General features: G+C 35.9%; 2 protein-coding genes across 10 annotated transcripts in view; both read left to right on the top strand.

Annotated features, from left to right (window-relative positions):
- The window catches only part of LOC148879545 (ERAD-associated E3 ubiquitin-protein ligase HRD1B-like), a 36024-nt gene extending 35191 nt beyond the window's left edge, over window positions 1-833 (top strand). For all 8 annotated transcript variants that reach the window (XM_088961113.1, XM_088961110.1, XM_088961112.1 and 5 more), the window contains one exon: window positions 409-833. In XM_088961113.1, coding sequence (XP_088817239.1) covers window positions 409-579 — 171 coding nt within the window. In that variant the 3' untranslated portion in view covers window positions 580-833. The remainder of the gene's footprint in view (window positions 1-408) is intronic.
- A 3554-nt stretch (window positions 834-4387) lies between these two features.
- Window positions 4388-14962, top strand: LOC148879546 (large ribosomal subunit protein uL6c-like). Of its 2 annotated transcripts, XM_088961119.1 has the most exons (4): window positions 4388-4787; window positions 6538-6841; window positions 13316-13624; window positions 14460-14962. In XM_088961119.1, exons 2-4 carry the CDS (start codon window positions 6807-6809, stop codon window positions 14794-14796), a joined length of 681 nt encoding a protein of 226 aa, XP_088817245.1. In that variant the 5' UTR covers window positions 4388-4787; window positions 6538-6806; the 3' UTR covers window positions 14797-14962. The 2 variants fall into 2 exon arrangements, with proteins under 2 accessions (XP_088817245.1, XP_088817246.1); XM_088961120.1 differs by lacking the exon at window positions 6538-6841.
- The last annotated feature ends 1897 nt before the right edge of the window (window positions 14963-16859 follow it).

Here is a 16859-nt window from a genome sequence, read left to right on the forward strand (position 1 = left end):
TATCTTGTAATATATAAAATATGATGTAATATTACATAAGAAATCCCTTGTATGAGTTCCATGCTGGTTGAAGGTATTCCCGCTTGAACTCCTCCCTATCTATGGGGTTTAAGAGTGTTTCTATGTGCTTGATTAACATAGATTAGAATTTTGGATTTAATTCAACCCAGTATTAGAAAGATCCAGATGGATTTGGGACAATTAACTTAACACTTTCCACTGTAAATCATAGTTCAACCGATGTTTTATTTTGCTTCATGATTTGGTCTCTATCTATGGAACGTTTTTTCTTCACTTATATGGACATCCACTGTATGACTAGTGGGCAATTGATTCAATTGTGATATTTTTTGTTAAGTAATTGTGCCCCTGTTTTATTTATTATTTTTGTTCCCCTTCCTTTTCCAGATTCTGCAAAGCCAGCTGCAGCTTTTACGACAACAGAAACCAGGGGAAACCATGAAAATGGGTTCCACTGCTTCAGATAGCAAGGGTAAGACCAGTGCATCTCCATCCTCATCTTCGTCCATTTCAGACTGTGGCTGTCATGGTGAGGTTGAAGAGGTGGAGAAACAATGAAGTACTAACTATTGTAGGAAATGCAGGGCTCCTTTTTTTTTTCTTGTTTTGTTTTTAGTTTTGCCTTATGTTTTTCTTTATATTGTGCAAATCAGTTTTGTTTGATAGACTATACTATTGTAGGTAACCCCTTTATTAAATGACTCTAAGTGTACATGCCTTCAGAGTTTCAGATTTGCTGCTGGTTATTACTGCCAGTAGTGTTCTTACAGGCTAACCATCAGATAAAGTTAATCTGACAAACCTTGATGTCTTGTGTTTGGTCTACTGTCCACACAGATTCTCTCTCATGTTGTGTTTAATGTCAACTACTTTTTTTCCTTTTGATCAAGCGTTGTAAGTTGGTACAAGAACAATTGGAGATGATATGTCCATCAATTATAAGGTAGCAAATACGTTTTTTTTTCTCGTTCCTTCCAGTAATTTGACCCACTCGAATAATCTTCAACAGAAGCATTTGGCAATTGTTGGTTGATGATAAATTAAGCTTCTAGCTGCAGAATAGGACTAGTAGTAGGGGGTTTTAAAATCGGTAAGCTTGGACATGGATACATATCATATCATATGCCTTTGAATATATATACATATTACGATACACATGGATACAGTGGAAAATTATGGATATATCATATACTTTGTAAACATTGGATATGGATATATATTACGATATACTTTAAATATACATGTAGTCCGTGGAAAACCATTGACACTCTTTGATACATTGGACTATTGGAGGGATTTTTACAAATCTCGCAAATATATTAATAAATATAATGATGAATAAGGTGCGAAGTCATAAGAAATACATACTTCGATGGTTTTTGAAGAAATATATTAAAATCAACAATAGCATCATCTAAAACATGTAGATATCTGATTTCAAAAAAATAAAATAAAAAACAGGTAGATATCTTACAACTTTATTAATAATGCATCAAACAATGTTTGAGCTTCCAATCTACTAAAAATTCATTTCAAGACACATTGGATTGTTGTTAGATCATTGAGCTTGGTTGATCATTGATAAATCCATCATATAATGCTTTTTACCAAGATTCAAATGTATCAAATATATTTTTTTAATTTTCTGATATTTCCTAAAAATTAAGAAAAAAACATAAATTATTGTTATATCAACGAGTTTAATAGGTCATTGATCAAATTCATGCTTGTATTTACATAGATGCAATTGTGACCCATTTCATTTGCATTCTTCCTTTAAAACCTATTTATATTGAATTCTTTACATTATAGTTAAAAGCACCAATACTCTCGATACGAAAAAAAAAAGAGCATATTGAGCTTTGATAAGATGCAACTGTTTTTTTTTTTTTTTTTGCCTATTTGTCAGGGATTATCTTGTAGTTGTAACCTCCAAGGTGCATGGGAGAGGTCAAAAACTGAAATATCATATGATACACATCGTTAAACTATTTTAAACCTAGCTTTACATATGAGTTTTTTTATTTTTTATTTTTTATTTTTTGGACTTTGAGAAAGGGGAAATTGGTTAATAGGATTTTGGTTCCTATTGATCAAGATACACATGTTCTTTTTTTTTCAGATTTATGTAGGGTAAGTGATACCAAAGATTAAAGTATCGGCATCGGATATCGTATTGGACAACTTGAATATGGGTATGTTCTGGAAATGCATGGATATAGACGAAAAATATGAAAAAGTTTAGGTATGCTAAGGAAATACATATAAATTCCATAAATACATTAATAATACTAAATTTAAAGTTAAATAGTAATACTCACAAATAATGTATAAATACATAGAAAATGTATATGCTAATGGTGTATATGAAAAAATATATTAAAATTAATATAATATGATGAATAGATATCATACAATTTTATTTATAATGCATCAATCAAGATTTCAAAACACAAAACATATGCACCTATATATTTTAATTATTATATCAATTATTTTTATTTTACTATTTTATTTTTGTACATTAACGAAAGAGTCAGCCAAATATTAAATTATTTAATGTTACTTAAAATATCAATTAAACTTGAAATATATCAAAAGATACACAAATGTAGGTTGTTAGGTTTGATACATATCATATGCAAATTCATCATTTTTAATTACTAAAATGATTATTCCATTATAATATTTTTATTTCTATAATTTTTTTTAAAATAAGAAATCATTTTTTGATATAAATGTGGATTGTTAGGTTTGATAGATTCAATTTAATATTATATTCTTGAATATTTTGTAAATAATAAATATATTATTATTTAATGTAAATTAAAATATTAACTATTAATTTAATATATAATTTTTAATTTACACACCATGTACAAATTTGTAAATTTTAAGTACTAAAATAATTATTCTTTTATTAATATTTTATTTGTATAAATTTCTTGAGATTCAAATAATCTTTTGAGATAAATGTAGATTTGATAAATTATTTATTCCATTATTTTATAAAATACTAATTTTGAATATTATTCTTTTTAATTTTTAGGTGGAGTTGTAAAACATAAATATGTATTGTTTATTAGGATTTCATTTAGAGAATGAAATTAATAAAAGTTATTTTATTTCATTTCTTATTCCAAGTAACTAAGTGGCTTAGTTGGTTTAAGAGCTTAAGTTGTAAACTGCCAAGTATGCTAATTGATTTGGGTTTGAATCACCTTGTTATTTTTAATAGAAATCTGCATGGGTGCATAAGGCGTATCATTGTGTATTGGTGTGTAGATATGGACCAAAATGCACCTGTATTAGCTGGATATGCAACAGGATATGCCTCGACGTAGGGTATCCCATACAGGTTATTATCGATACCGATACCATATGCCCTGTATTTGGATCGATATTTTGATTTAACGTACAAATTGCTAACCTTCATTGACATTTTTGAATGTTGCTAAAACCTCCCCTGAAGTTTGATAATTGCAATCACCTTCCTTGAACTTTTTGACACAGTTGCAAGTAGACCCCCTTTGTTAGAATCCTATAGAAAAAGACAAAAAAAAAGTCAAAATAGTTGATATGAAGGGCAAATTTGGAAAGTAAATCTATCTCATAAAAAAGAGATTGGAAGGGCTTGAGCTAGCTAATCATATGGGGGGAACATTTAGAATGTTGTTGAAACCTCCCTAAAGTTTGATAATTGCAATCACCTCGCATGAACTTTTTGACATAATTGCAATTAGTTTCATGCCTCTTCTTTTCAAAGGATTTTAATAAAGGGGATCTACTTACAACTATGTTAGAAAGTTTAGGGGAGGTGATTGAGATTACCAAACTTTAAGGGAGGTTTCAACAATTTACCCCAACAAATATTTAAATTGCATTATAGTCTAACTCTTTTTATATCAACATGATAATATTAGTTATCTTTCAAACTTTAAAACATATAAAAAATTAAAACTTTCTTTTTTTTTTTTACCATTTTTTAAAATCCTAATTGTTCATATATTATAATTTATAGTTTATCTAAATTATTTGGATATTTCTTCATTTTCTTAAAAAGTAAATGCGAATATAATATGCTATGCATCAGTGTACTGGCTAAGGTGCTATGATGTCGGAAAGACATCATACAAAAAAAAAGTAAATACGAATACAATCAACTCTCTAATTATTTCTTTTTTTTTTCTTTTCTCAAACCAAATAACCTAAAGGGGAAATAAATAAGAGGTTGAACTAGGACTGGAAAATTTGACCCCAACCCACTTGACCCACCCAAACCACCCACCTGATAACCCACTCATGCCCACCCAATTCAATAGTGGATCAAGATGGGTCAAATGACCCATAAGGGTCAGGGTCGATTGGGTCCTTGACCCTCTCTTTAGTAAAATTAGGTTATTCTCCCGTAATTCTCTCTCTCTCTCTCTCGCTTCGCTCAGATCTATCGTAGGTAGATGCCGCACCGCCCCTTTCTCGCTCAGATCGCCGCAGCACTACCACTCTCCCTCTCTCTCGTTTCATTTTCAGATCATCGGTAGGTGGATGCCGCACCACCCCTCTGTCGCACTCGGATCTACCGTAGGTGGATGCCGCGCCGCCCCTTTCTCGCTCAAATCGTCGTAGCACCACCACTCTCCCTCTCTCTCGCTTCATTTTCAGATCTTCGGTAGGTGGATGCCGCACCACTCCTCTGTCGCACTCAGATCTTGAAGCTCGCCGCCACACCACCACCCTCTCTTGCTGACTCAGATCTACCTTTGAAGGTTGTCGTCGCACCACCACTCTCACTCTCTTGCTGACTTAGATCTCCGGTTCGAAGATTTGAAAGAATGAAGAGTCGAAGACTATCATCAGAAATTTCAACGATTTTTTGTGTTTTGAAATATTTGCAATGTCTTGTAAATACTTGCAACTTGAAATGTGAATCCCATCAAGGTGCTACAAATTTATGCGAAAATATTTTTCTAAATTTTTATCTCTAAAATGTTTTTTGAAATTTTGCTTCAATATTCGATGGATGCATTCTCCATTTTTGCTTGATTTTTTTGAAAAATTTTATCATTTTATTAGTTTGTCTACAATTTTTTACTTTTTTTCTATAATATATAATTTTTGAATTTTATCATTTTATGTATTTTTGCAATTTCTGCTTTTATCCCATCTTTATATTTATCTAATTTTTTGTCTTTTTTAGTGTTTTGCTATCATTTCCATTGTTTTTATAATTCATTTTTTTTTTTGCATTTTCTATTTTCTACAATCTATACATTTTCTGTAATTTTTGTTATTTATTTGCAGTTTCTTTGTTTTTCTATAATTTTTGTTGTTTTCTATAATTTTATTTTCTGATTTTTTTTATTTTATGCAATTTCTGCAGTTTATATAATTTATTTATTTTTTTTGTTTTTGAGATTTTCATTATGTTTGCAATTCTATAATTTTCGATTTTTTTGCAATTTCTTTGTATTTATATATTTTATATATGGAAATATTTTTGAACTTGTTTTCCTTTTTCATGTTTTTTAGTTAAAAACACATGTGTATATTTTAAATTTTTCTGTAATTCTATTCACATTTTTGCATTTTTTGAATTTTCTTACAACTTTTTCATATTTTTCTGCAATTTACAATGTTTTTTATATGGAATATTTTTTACATTTTTTGTATTTTATAAATTTTTATTTTTTTATTTATTCGAAAAAAATGAAACTTTTTATTTTTTAATTGAAATATATAGTTCTATATGTTTATGCAATTAAAACAGATAAAAATTAAAAGGCTAAAGTTTTGCTTTGAATTAGTGGGTCAAATGGATGGGTTAGAGTGGGTAAGGATGGGAGTGGGTTGTGACCCACTAATATGAGTGGGAAATAGGTTAATGGGTCAATATGGGTGATTGATACTCAACGCTCACCCAATCCAACCCAACCCAATCCACCATTTGCCACCCCGAACTAATAACTTATTACTTTGTCTCTTTTAATGAATAACTAAATTAAATAGTAAAATAGCTGAAGGTATCACAATTCACAAAGAATCCAACTTCAGCTTTAACCATTAAAAAACGAGTTCACAACCTTCTTAAATTCTTAATAACTATAAGATACAAGGGCAAAATAATAGCTAATAAGTCATTCACCAGAGCCATTTCAGCAGTTATGAAGTTGCCCCTATATGTGGACCAAAGAAGGCTCCATTCAAATGGGCTGACATGGATGGGGTAGTGAATACGTGGCAAATTCACAAAGTCTCCTATTTGAGAATGCTCTCTGGATTTGCCACATCATCACTCTCTCCACAGCCAAAGACAATGGGAGGTGGGTCGTCTAAAAGAAAAGCCTAGGTGAACCGTCTGGCCGTCTCAGAAACCTGGCAAATGTCATTGACAGTTCACTCAAAGGACCATCATTTTGTTCCTGGTCCCTTGAATCTCACTCCACCATCTAGAAAGTAGAAACCCAACTAGAAACGTTCCCCAGATTCCAATCCTAAGGTATGTATTTGGTGCTTCAGAAGCTGGAAAGGCTCCTATATCGCGGTCACCAACTCTTCTTATCTCTCTCGTTTCTATCCACACTCGGGCATCGCAGAGACCGACCATTCGGTCACTCCTCGCTCCTCTCCTTCCAGTCGTCTCCAGCTTCTGCTCTCGCTCAGTTGCTTCTCCTTTTCGAAGACTTCGGACTTGTAACCGTCAAAGGGAGCGAAGGAAGGAGTTTTGGAAGTTCGATACAGACTTAAGACTCGGGAGCTTTCTGTAAGCATCAAGAGTGAGGGTGACGATGTTTCTCCTTCAACCTTCTGCTCCTCGCCCCTGGTATGCGTAACCCATAACCCCTCTTTGAACAAAACGCAAATGGGTTGTTTATTTTTTGCAGAATTTGACTAGTTTTGCAGAGTTTCTATAACTCTGCTCCCATAATGAAGATTTAATCATCTAAAGAGTTTGTGAGAATCCTGTTAGAGCCCTATTAGAAATCTAAACTTGTTAAAATGGTAGAACTTGTAAAACAAAGGGATTATTGTAGTGGGGGATCTCAATTTGTCTGGCATTTGGGAAATGTAATTGGGAGAATAGCAACTGCCAAAGCTTGAGTTTTTTCTTCTATGAAAATTCTTCCCTTCTCAGCGGTGTAAATAAATGGGGTATTTTTCTCAGTTCAGAGCTTCAGATGGTCGTAAAGTAATGCACTTAGTTTATTAGAACATTTTGTGCATTGAGTTGGACAATACAAATACCAATGATGTACTGGAGGATTATGGGTTTTGAAAATGATCTCTTCGCTTGTCCCAGGAAACACCAAAGCTTCTTTAGCAGTCTTTTAATTAGCTAACAACTTAAGGTAGACTAGGCATTCTATAATCCTTAGTTCTGCGGATGACTGATATTTCCTCAACTCCCTAAGTTGAATTTAAATAATAAAACTAAAAATGACTTTGTACAGTTTCATATTGCCTGAGCGAAATGGCTTTTTGATGTGGGAAGTTGGGAAAAACTTGAATTTTCAAGTTTGTCTCGTTTCCTTCTTTGATCAATAACATAAAGGGTTTGTTGATCAAAGAGCTAAAGGGAACAATGCTGGAACTGGAAGGAAGGCTCCATGCAAAAGGGGACCCCAGTGCAACTCAGCTGTCTCTAGCAACTCCTGGCAAGGTTATCTGCAAACGAGTTAGCATTCTAGGAATCCATCAGAATGAGATGCTCACTCTGGATCCAATTCTCTTGTCTACCTGCCATGGTTGTCGAGCATTCAAGCTCCAGGAGCCTCACAGATACATCTCTCATCAAACCAACTATCTTCTCAGAGTCTGCCTCCACTAGTCCACCTCTACATGCTTGAATCCCACCAAATACATCAAACATAGATGATGAAGAGGTGCTAAGACCTTTTGTCTAATCATAAGCCATGCATAAGTGGACTAACATAATATTTGCCTAGCCTCTGAACTCATCTAATGCCCAAGGGGCTGGGTTTCTGTAATCATTCATGGAGAGAGAGACGAGAGAGCAAAAGAGAAGAAGAGGAATATATGATTGAGAGAAAAAGAAAAACTTCTTCTGGCTGCCGCCAGTTCATTATTTATATTAACTTAATATAAAAAGAATGGAAATTACAAGTATGCCCCTGGCAGCACTCCCTAGAAACAAACTAATAAGAAAGAAAGAAAATAACTAACTGACAGCATCTTAAGAGGACAACCCACTAACAACAACTATAAAATAACAATTAAATAATCCTCATGACAGTCCCCCTCAAGTTGGGCTGAATATGTCTATCATGCCCAGCTTGTCACATAACTCATTGTGCCACGAGTATGGAAGCCCTTTTGTGAGGACATCAGCGAGTTGTTCTTTGGAGTTGACATAAGGGATGCAGATTTCCCTTTTTTCCAATTTTTTCCCTTATGAAGTATTTGTCCACCTCAATGTGCTTGGTCCTCTCATGTAGGACAAAGTTGCTGGCGATGTTTATGGCTGCCTTGTTGTCACAGTAAAGAGACATAGGATTATGAACAACAACTCCAAACTCCCCTAGAAGATTCTTTAGCCAAAGGACTTCAGCCACTCCATGTGCCATAGCTCTATATTCAGCTTCAGCACTTGACCTTGTTACCACACTTTGTTTCTTGCTTTTCCAGGTCACTAGGTTTCTTCCCACAAATGTGCAATACCCACTCGTGGACTTTCTGTCATCCACAACACTTGCCCAATCAGCATCTGTAAAGACTTCCACCTTTAGGTGATTATATTTACTGAATAATAAACCTGTTTCGGGATACTTTTTCAAGTATCTAAAAACTCTCTTTGTTGCTTCCATGTGTGGTTTCTTAGGAGAGTGCATAAATTGGCTTAGAACCCCATCTGAATAGGCAATGTCTGGATGGGTCATGGACAAATAAATCAGCTTTCCCACTAACCTTTGGAACTGTTTCACATCTTTCAGAGGTTCACCATCACAGTCACTAAACTTGTGGTCAACATCCATGGGAGTATCTGCTGGCCTTGCACCTAATTTGTCTGTGTCCTGTAATAGATCAATGGTGTATTTCCTTTGAGAAATGAAGATACCCTTTTCCGAGCGGGTGACTTCAATTCCAAGGAAATATTTCAGGGGACCTAAATCTTTTACTTCAAATTTTGATGCAAGGAATTGTTTCAATTTTTGTATTTTTGAACTCCAATTTCCTGTAATGATGATATTATCCACATACACTATCAATACAACAACCTGTTCCTGACATCTCTTCACAAAGAGTGTATGATCAGACTGACATTGTTTGAAGCCCATTTGCTGAACTGCCATGTGAAACTTACTGAACCAAGCTTTAGGAGATTGTTTTAAACCATAAAGACATCTTAGCTACTGGAGCAAAAGTCTCATCATAGTCAACCTCGTACACTTGAGTGTACCCTTTGGGTACTAATCTTGCTTTGTACCTTTCAACTATTCCGTCTGCCTTGTGTTTAACTATAAACACCCACTTACACCCCACAGGGTCTTTCCACCAATTCCCAAGTTTGATTTTTATGAAGAGCATTAATCTCCTCCTTCATGGCATCTGTCCATTCGGGGAATTTTAAGGCTTCTACAACATTTATGGGAACAGGGATGCAATCAACTGCAGATAGAAAGACTCGGTATGAGGGGGGAAATGTGATTATAGAAGACAAACTGGGTAATGGGGTGTTTGGTAGTGCATGACCTGACTCCCTTTCTTTGAGCAATAGGAATGTCAAGGTCATCCACAGTAGGAGTAGGGGTATCAATAGGTGCAACAGGGATTAGACTTACCTCCTGGGAGTCTAACAATGTCGGTTGCTCAATGTTTGGCTGCTCCACATCTCTATCACATTGCTAATCTCTACGACGTATACGTTGGAAAACACGAAAGGGAGCAAGGTCCGGAATAGAAGGAAGAGAGACTTGGCAGACCTGAACCTGTTTCTCCGCTTCCACACTACTACTCTCCCCCTGAGGAGAAGCAGGGAAGTATGGCTCAGACTCAAAGAGGGATACATCCATAGACACAAAAAAACTTATGACTAACGGGATCAAAGCACCGATACCCTTTTTGAGAGGAGGGATGCCCTAGAAAAATACAAGGAATGGACCGAGGGTCTAACTTACCTCGAGACGAAGATAAATCATGGACAAAGGCATGACAACCAAAAACTCTCATGGGAATGGAAAATAAAGGGGATTGAAGGAACAACAACTGATGAGGAGCATGTAGTTTAACACTTTGGAGGGTATGCGATTGATGACATAAGCAGCTAAAAGCATAGCATCCATCCAAAACCTTTTTGGAACATCTGACACTGAACATGATTTAAATAAAACCGGAAACAAAGACTTTACTATTTCAAAAGAAACATGACCTAACCGACTATGCCATAAAAAAATTTGACTCTTATTTGACTGACTATGTGAATCTGAGGATGACATCGAGACCAGCTTTGTTGTCGAGAATGTAGAGACCATCCACTAGGCTCCCTCTACCAATCGTCCTCTCAGAAGTTAGGTCCTGAAAAACACATGATCCAGGAAAAAAGGTTACACTACAGTTTAAAGAGTTTGTGATACTACTAATTGAAAGCAAATTTATAGGAAGTTGAGGGACATGCAATACACAATTCAGGTTAAGGCCATGGGGAAGAGATATTGATCCTTGGCCTGCAATGGAGGAGAATGAGCCATCTGCAAGCCTCACTTTATCCCTTCCTAACAAAAGGCTATAAGTCTGAAACAAGTTCGGCTTACCGGTCATGTGGTTAGAGGCCCTTTGGTCAATGATCCAAGGGGAACCAGTGGGAGTGACATGGAATGCAGAAGTCGTATTACCTGATATAGATGCAAATGAAGTAGAAGGAGTACCATTGACTGAGCTATCCATCTGTCGCAAATCCCTACTATAAGACTCCAAGTGGTCTCTGAAGGAATTCATTATATCTTCATTGGGGTCAGAATTATTAAGGTGGTCCCTGGTAGTACCGGCAACCTGAGTATCTTGGGTTGCCACATGTGCTGCATTATGTGCTGTGTTCATCTTCTTCTGACCTTGCCCTTTACCTTGTTCTTGGTTCTTCACTGCCCACTTGGGTTTCCCGTGAATGTCCCAACATGTGTCACGTGTATGCCGTGAGCGCTGACAGTGGGTACAAAACAACTTGTCTTTATCATCAGCCTTCTTGGTGTCACTTTTCTTCCCCATGTTGTTATTACTCATCGCAGCCAAAGCAACTTGTTACTCCCCCTCAGCTGTAACCATCACACTCCGCCTACTTTTTTCCGATTGAACAAGGGAGTATACCTCGTGAACCGACGACAACTTTTTGCTTCCTAGGATTTTAACTCTCAAAGGTTCATAGGCAGGGTTCAATCCCAACAAGAAGGCAAACACACGCTGCTAAGAAACCAATTTCCTGTAGGCCTTAGCATCGTCATCATGTTTCCACTCTATAGCTTGATAATGGTCCAATTCTTTCCATATGGAAGTAAGGGCTGAATAATAGGAAGACAAACTATGATTTCCCTGTTTACAGGTTGAGGATTCAGCTTGCAACTGGTAAACCTTGGCATAATGCCTTTGCTCAGAATAGGTAGTTTTGGCCTGTTCCCAGATCTCACTAGCGGTGTCTACCCACATAAAGTTATTCTTCACATTAGGTTCCATGGTTGCAAGGAGCCAAGACATCACCATACTGTTTTTTTGATCCCACCTATCATGTTCAGCTATCTCACTCTTGGGTTCTTTCACCCTTCCATTTATGTAATCAGCTTTTCCCCTTGCCGTTACATAAAGTTTTACACTTTTAGCCCACTCCAGGTAGTTTAGACCATTTAAAGGGGTAATGGGCATGGGAAACATCATGTTTTCACCTCCCATATCAGCTGTGCTGCGGGTTGGTGTAACCCCCGATGAAGTTGAGTCATAGTTTGCCATAGAGTACTACTGAAATCAGTCCAAATCCCACACAACTACACAACAGCCACAAACAGAATACCAACCCTCAAGAAATTTACTTTTGGGATGTGGAAAAAAAACAAAAAACTGCTGAAATCAACTTTGTGATGGTTCAGTCATTAAACCAGCCCGGTAATCAATCCAACACCAACCAAGGCAGACGTTAGAATAGTATAATATCAGTCCAACTACAGCCCATACAGTCTAACAATCCAGCATCCAAACGAATGTATAGAACCAAAGAATAAGGCCTTCACACCATTGGCCAAAAACAAAAAAAGAAGAACACATACCATGTCCAGCACCTGTACGAAGGTGCCAACCAGAAATTGACTTCACAGCATCGAACAGAGAAGAAATGGAGTCTCTTTCTGCATCGCCCTTCTTCGACTAGGGTTTTCTTGATATTACGACCAGGGAAGAACCCAAAGGAGGAGCCACAAGTAGTCTGCTAGGGTTTCTCTGTCTTCCATGTCCAAGAAATCAAAGAAGGAAAAGAGGACGAAGCAGGTTCAAATAGGAGAGACCGAAATTCTTTTATAGCCCAGAACCTTGCTCTGATACCATGTAATCATTCATGGAGAGAGAGAGAGACGAAAGAGAGAGAGAGAGAAGAAGAGGAAGATATGATTGAGAGAAAAAGAAAAACTTCTTTTGGCTGCCGCCAGTTCATTATTTATATTAACTTAATATAAAAAGAAAGGAAATTACAAGTATGCCCTGGCGGCACTCCCTAGAAACAAACTAATAAGAAAGAAAGAAAATAACTAACTGACAGCATCTTAAGAGGACAACCCACTAACAGCAACTATAAAATAACAATTAAATAATCCTCACAACAGTTTCCTCAAGCAACTGCCAGAGTTTTCACTTAGTTGGCCTATCAGTTTGAGGAATATATTTTTGCATTGTATCCACTGTTCTATTGAATGGGGAGTGACAACCTGCAGGCTGCCACCCTCTAACCATTCAGTTTAAGGTGAAGCACTTAAAACTCATTTGTTGTCAAGGTTTACTCCTTTGATCAGTTTCAGTAACAGTTTCAAATGAGCAAATCACAAATATCACCTGGCTTTTTAGTTTACTACATAATTTGGTTTTGTTGATGGCCGAAGTTCATCTAATATTGTCTCTTAAAAAAAGTCTCTATGTAAGGAAAATCATAAAACTTGATCAGTTAAACTTTTTTTTCCCTTTTTGAGCAGAAGCTTGGATTGAAATTCTTATTATTGTTGTCATTACATGACAATTTGAGTTTGAGGTGATTACTGAAGAGCAAGTTTACCTGATAATCTGATAACTGTTTCTTCCTATCCTGCTTCAGTAATTTGAAATCCACATTTCTGGGTGAGATGAGTGCAACCCAAGTTGTACGAGTTCCTGTCACTAAGGTTGGTCTTCTGAGGAAGGTTGTGGAATGCAAAGAATCAAGAATAGGGAAGAAGGCAATTGAAGTACCATCCAATGTGACTATCACACTGGAAGGCCAGGATTTGAAAGTAAAGGGTCCTTTGGGTGAGCTTTCAAGGACTTATCCACGTGAGGTCAAGATTGTGAGAGAGGAATCTGGGACTCTGAAGGTCAATAAGGCACTGGACACGAGGAGAGCTAACCAGATGCATGGGCTTTTCAGGTGAATTCTTGACTGTCTATTTCCTCAATACCCACAATTTAACTTCTAAATTATAATTTATATTTTCTTATCTTACCCTTGTTTTTATACTTATTTTTCCTCTTACCCTTCTATAATCCAGTCACTTATTCTTATTTAGAGAAATATATAATGTTGCCTGCAAAGTGCACGGTGGCCCTCTGAGACCTAAATAACTTTGTGAAAACCCTTTATCCATAGTTCATTTACTTTTGCTTTCATATTTGTTGGCAGGGAGGATATAGTCATACTAGTAATTAATAGTTAAGCACATCATTTATCAAAAAAATTAATAGTTAAGCACATTGCTTTGGTAGTTTATGGATCACCATGGATTATTGCTCGTATGCATTGAGAATTGGGGGAATGGATGAGATAGCTATCCCTCCATACTCCATAGGCGTGCATATTTCTAAAGATTTCACCAACTTTTCCTTGGTAAAGTTTTAAATATTTGGATTTGGAAATTTCCATAAATTAAGAAGAGACTTTGTGCCTGGCTATATGGTTAATTCTTTGGTTCTCATAATATGCTCAGCACATATGCCACATATCTAGTTCTCATAACAGAGACTTCCAAGGCATTTTTTTGAATCAACCAAGTACTTTTACTAAATACCAATGAATGGTGGCTACTGTAGCTGAACAACTTTTTCTTGATAAAATAATTGAAAGTTAAGTTTAACTGTTGCTATATATTAGGAGAGTTTGAGCTTTAGTTCTCAAAACCTGTATGCACAGAGATGCAAATTTACAGAGTAAGAGAACATGTCGAGATTTACACTTCAATTTTTTGGTGCTCCTTGAATTTGTGCAGGACTCTTACAGACAATATGGTGGTCGGAGTTTCTAAAGGATTTGAGAAGAGGCTTCAATTGGTTGGGGTTGGGTATCGTGCAACAGTAGAAGGCAATGACTTGGTATTAAATCTTGGGTTCTCTCACCCAGTTAGGATGGCAATCCCTGATGGTTTGAAAGTGAAGGTGGAAGACAATACCAGAATTTCTGTTAGTGGATATGACAAGTGTTCCATTGGTGAATTTGCTGCTTCAATTAGAAAGTGGAGACCACCAGAACCATATAAAGGGAAGGGTGTCAAATATGCTGATGAGATTGTAAGAAGAAAGGAGGGGAAAGCTGGGAAAAAGAAGTAAAATGGCTACCCTTCTTTCTTTCATGTCATTTTTTTTTTTCATTTTGGGCTCTTTTTGCTTGTGCTTGTGTTTTTTTTTTGTTTGTTTAGTTGTTTAGTATCCTTTGTTTTGAGCCAACTGTACTTACATCGCAGTTGAAGAAAAAAAAAAACTAAATTTATGAACAGATAATTCTTTCTTTTTCTTCTGTCAAGGTTGTTTGGATTAGGGATGGCAATTTCTACCCTTCCCGGTGGGTACCCACCCGATGGGGCTGTTTTTTCTTTTTTGCTTGAAAGATGGATTTTGGGATTTGACAACCTGTACAGGTACGAGTAGGGTATAGTATTAGGCTAAACCCGACCCTCCCCGACTTGCATTATTGCTGGAAGGCATATGAACTTTATGTATTAGGTGTTGAATTTAATAATATTTTGAATTTTATGAGAAGGACAACTAATAGTTTGTGTTTTTTACATGTCTTAAAAAATAATTGGAAATTTTGGTATTTGTTTATGTTATTTCACTTATTTATTGTTTATATATATATATATATATATATATATATATAACAAAATGCTTTGTTATTGATCAATAACAAAATGCTTTGTTAATGAATAAGATTTGTGAAACTTTAAATGCAAGAAAGGGGAGGTAACTATCTTAACTCCCCCACAATAAAAGAACAAAGAAAGAAGTTAAAAATTAGTCCAAAACAAAGATTCCTTAAGTGCCCCTTGCTTTGGCTAAACCCATCAGCCATTGAGGTAGCACTTCTTTGCACCCAGCTGTACTTCACCTCAATGTCGGGAAGAGGGGGGGGGGTTGGATTTGGAAAATCAAACCCCCCATATTGTCTAAGGCCCCGTTCGCTTTTCGGTATGTTATTTATCCGGGTAAATGCAGTTTTTTCTAGGAAACACTTATCCGGGTAAGTACATTTACCCATGTTCTTTTTTTTCTCATGTAAATAAGGCAATGACCATTTTAACCATAAAAATCCATTATTAAAAAGGGCATTTTTGTCCTATTGAAGTGTTGGCAACTTTTCCCCTAGGTGGGAAAGTTATTTACCTACTTAGGAGATGAGTATCACTTACCCGGGTAAGTGGTATATAGGAAAATAAACTTTTCCTAATCCCCACATAAATCTGAAAAAAGAACATGGGATTCCTGGTCAATGGGAACCAAAATCTCATTGCCTAACTTTCCCCCCTCTCAAAATCCAAAAAAAGAACACCCCCTAAGGGTTTTCAGGACAGTATGGGTTGGAAGGTTTAGGGAGGCTGATCGGTCTAGAATTTACAAAATCTTTCCCAAACTTGCCTCTTGGATTGTAGTGCATATGAGCAGATAATTCTTTTCCCTATTTTTTCCCCGGAGTTTGAAGATTTTCAACCTTACCCACAGGTTAAAAAGAAAAGGGAATTACTCAATGTTGGTCTAGCCATCTGGGATTCTGAGGTCTTGGAAGGAGCAAACCGTCCTATGGCATTTTTTCACACAAAAGTGGCCATCCTCAGATTTGAGCTCACGTTCTCACGCTTGCCAGCCCACGATTTTACCATTACACGAAATTATCTAGCGGCCCATGTTGCACCACTCTACAAATGTGCGACTCTGAAACTCAGACCTCTTGTAGTATTCGGTTTTGGTTCCGGTTCATTAAAAAGTTACAAGTTTGAGATATGTCAAAAACAAGAAAAGATTGGAATATATAAAAAGGTAAACTGATTTTTTTAAATAATTATCGGAGGCATTTAGTTTATTATCACAATGCTTTCAATTCTAATGAGTTCAATTTTTCATTTTATTTTTTGGGATGGTAATTTCAATGAAAATCAGCAAAACTTCATACATACATACTAGTAATCAAGCACATGCGTTGTACATGAGAATTTTTTTCATATTAATTACTTGAATTTTAGATATTTCATAGTTAAAGTAGAAATTGAAAATTAACAAAAATAACAATATGATTAAAAATAAATTTAAATATTTATTATTCAATTATGACATCATGCATTTTTTTTTAACTTTGATCATTGACCCACCATGTAGATAAGAAAATAGCATTGCTTTTG

This window comes from Nelumbo lutea, chromosome 1, assembly GCF_056320005.1.
Source record: "Nelumbo lutea isolate HS-2025 chromosome 1, American lotus-T2T, whole genome shotgun sequence".
NCBI lineage: Eukaryota > Viridiplantae > Streptophyta > Magnoliopsida > Proteales > Nelumbonaceae > Nelumbo > Nelumbo lutea.